The following is a 3,152-nucleotide window of genomic DNA, read 5'->3' as shown; positions in this document are numbered from 1 at the left end:
CAGAACCTCTCCTCTCCTGCTAAAATGTGCTCTGTTGTGAATGTGTAAACTGAACTTCTGTATCTGACATCCCTCCTGTCCTAACCTGTCACTGCCTTTTTCTCCTCTGACGGTGCCCCATGCCCAGAGGCAGCAGATGTCCAACGGCAGCTCCATCACCCACTTCCTCCTCCTGCCATTCGCACACACGCGGGAGCTGCAGCTCTGCCACTTCTGGCTCTTCCTGGGCATCTCCCTGGCTGCGCTCCTGGGCAACGGCCTCATCATCACCAGCACAGCCTGCGACCAGCGCCTCCACACCCCCATGTACTTCTTCCTCCTCAACCTCTCCCTGCTGGACCTGGGCTGCATCTCCACCACTGTCCCCAAATCCATGGCCAATTCCCTCTGGGACACCAGGGCCATCTCCTACACAGGTTGTGTTGCACAGCTCTTTTTCTTTCTTTTATTCATTTCAGCAGAGTATTTTCTCCTCACTGCCATGTCCTACGACCACTACGTGGCCATCTACAAACCCCTGCACTATGAGACCCTCCTGGGCCGCAGAGCTTGTGTCCACATGGCAGCAGCTGCCTGGGGCAGTGGCTTTCTCAGTGCCCTTCTGCACACAGCCAATACATTTTCACTGCCCCTCTGCCGAGGCAATGCTGTGGAGCAGTTCTTCTGTGAAATCCCCCAGATCCTCAAGCTCTCCTGCTCACGCTCCTACCTCAGGGAAGTTGGGCTTCTTGTGGTTGCCTCCCTGATTGCTGTTGTCTGTTTTGTTTTCATTGTGGGGTCCTATGTGCAGATCTTCAGGGCCGTGCTGAGGATGCCCTCTGAGCAGGGATGCCACAAAGCCTTTTCCACGTGCCTCCCTCACCTGGCCGTGCTTTCCCTGCTTCTCAGCACTGGCACATTTGCCTGCCTGAAGCCCCCCTCCATCTCCTCCCCATCCCTGGATCTGGTGGTGTCAGTGCTGTACTCGGTGGTGCCTCCAGCAGTGAACCCCCTCATCTACAGCCTGAGGAACCAGGAGCTCAAGGATGCTGTGAGGAAGCTGGTGACCAGATGTGTTTCAGCAGATATACGCTGCTTGCTTTAGCCTTGAAAGGGCTTCCAGTGTAGGTCATGACAGGCCATGTCTGTCTTTCCTGCTTTACATTTGTTTTCCTATTTCAATTTGTGATGATGTTGTCTTCATAGAAATGTCAGTTTTCATCTTCTCCTAATTAAGTTGCCACTCGTGTTGTGTGACCCACAGATTTTGTGTCACTCTGGTCTCTGACTGTATTTAAGGGAAATAAATGATCCTGCAGCAACTTCTTCTCTGTGATATGTCCTCACATGGCAGGAATGAAGGGGAATGAAAGCAGCTTTCTGGCTGCTCCAGCTCTGGGATGGCAGCTCTGTGCCTGCAGCAGGAAGAGCTCTTGGGAGCCCAAGGCCTGGGGCTGTTGTGCTGGAGTGGGGAGATGGGATGGCATGGGGGGGCTGCAGAGCTCTCAGGGAGTCCTGGGCAGGGGAGCTGGGGACACAGGCATCCCTGCAGGGAACTGCCCTGCAATGGCAGAGGCTGGGGCTGCCTGGCTGAGAACAGCCCATGGGAAAGGTCTGGGTGGGCAGGAGCTGGACAGGAGGCAGCGTGTGCCCTGGCAGCAAGGGAGGACAGCAGCATCACGGGCTGTATGAGCAGGAGCATGGCAGGAGAACAAGGGAAGGGATGATCTGGAATCCTCCATCCAGGTTTCAGATCTCCAGTTCAGGAATGCTATTGGCAAGCAGGAGGGGGTTTAGCAACAGGCCCTCAGGACAGGCAGGGACTGGATCATGGTGCCTGTGGAGAGAGGCTGGGGGAGCTGGGCTTGTCCATCCTGGAGAAGGGAAGGCTGATGGGGACCTGAGATCTTAGGAAGGGAAGGCTGATGGGGACTGGCTGCCTATAGCGGCAAGGAGGACATGGAGAATACAGAGCAAGGCTCCTCACCATGGTGCCTGGTGGGAGGACAAAAGGCAGTGGGGGACAGTGACAGAGGAGAGGTTCAGCCCGGACAGAAGGAAACCTTGTTCCCATTGGCTCAGGCAAGTGCTGCATCAGGTCACCCAGAGAGGCTGTACAGTTTCTGGCCTTGGGAATTTCCAACTCAGCCTGAATCAAGCCTTGAACCACTTGCTCTGACCCTGTTCCTGGTGGGTTCAACTTGAGACCTCCTGGGGTCCCTTCCAACCTCTGTTCACTTCTGATCCTACAATGACGGGCTTATGAAGAGTCACAAAGATGCTCTAAGGGCTTGAGCACATCTCCAACGGAAACAGGCTGAGAGATGTTGGTCTTCAGCCTGGAGAAGAGAAGGTTCCAGGGAGACATCTTAGCAATCTTCCCGTCTCTAAGCAGGGCCTACAAAGAATCTGGAGAGGGGCTTTTTATGAGGCTGTGCAGTGACAGGACAAGGGGGAATGGCTTTAAGCTGAAAAAAGTGAGATTCAGCTTGGACATTCAGATGAAGTTGTTCCCTTTGAGAGTGGTGGGACACTGGCACAGGGTGCCCGGAGAAGCTGTGTCTGCCCCATCCCTGGCAGTGTTCAAGGCCAGGTTGGATGGGAGTCAGCTTTGCTCTGAAGCAGTGCTTTGTCCAACTCTGATGTTCACAAGGGATGACGGATGAAATCCAACTTCATTGTAAAGTTCACTACTTGCACTCATGACTCGAGTGAGTCTGGGCTGCACAAGAGAGGCTCAGCATGGCCTTAGAGTCATTTGGACTGTGTTATTTATTTACTGGCATAACACTGCTGAGGTGTTTTGTTTTGTTTTTTTTTTTAGGGGGGGGAGGAGGCTATAAAACATTCTTTGTATGACAGAAAATGAGAACAATATTGAAACAGGGAGAAGCGCCCAGCTCCTTGTAGCTTAGTGTAGAGCGAGGAGGGCTGCAGTGTCCATCAGTCCTTTCCCATTTGCCCTCTGCTTACAACACATGTGTATGATGCCTTCACACACAAATTGATCTTAAGAACCCCCACAAACACCTGTCCTGTGCTGAAAGCAGGGGAGAACGGTTTCAAAGGACAGTCCACAGAGCTCTCACGCTGAGAAGCAAAGAGCTGTGGGCAGCAGAGCACAGCCAGCAGTCACCTCCAGTGGCAGACCCCAAGAGAGCTGCCTGAACGCA

The 3,152-nt window shown here is 53.6% G+C and overlaps 1 protein-coding gene across 1 annotated transcript; it reads left to right on the top strand.

Annotated features, from left to right (window-relative positions):
* Positions 1–1,254, top strand: LOC133282521 (olfactory receptor 14J1-like). The gene has a single exon (XM_061478531.1). It carries the CDS (start codon positions 137–139, stop codon positions 1,082–1,084), a length of 948 nt encoding a protein of 315 aa, XP_061334515.1. The 5' UTR covers positions 1–136; the 3' UTR covers positions 1,085–1,254.
* Positions 1,255–3,152: the final 1,898 nt, after the last annotated feature.

The sequence above is a fragment of the Pezoporus flaviventris genome, unplaced genomic scaffold (assembly GCF_033815535.1).
Source record: "Pezoporus flaviventris isolate CSIRO_AGI_PZ_B2104156 unplaced genomic scaffold, CSIRO_AGI_Pfla_v1 ptg000127l, whole genome shotgun sequence".
Lineage (NCBI taxonomy): Eukaryota > Metazoa > Chordata > Aves > Psittaciformes > Psittacidae > Pezoporus > Pezoporus flaviventris.
The sequence above is the reverse complement of the archived record's forward strand: the minus strand, read 5'-3'. Positions and strand labels throughout refer to the sequence as shown.

Excerpts from the sequence above, each read along its gene's own strand:
- LOC133282521 (XM_061478531.1), top strand. The coding sequence starts at position 137 with ATGTCCAACGGCAGCTCCATCACCCACTTCCTCCTCCTGCCATTCGCA.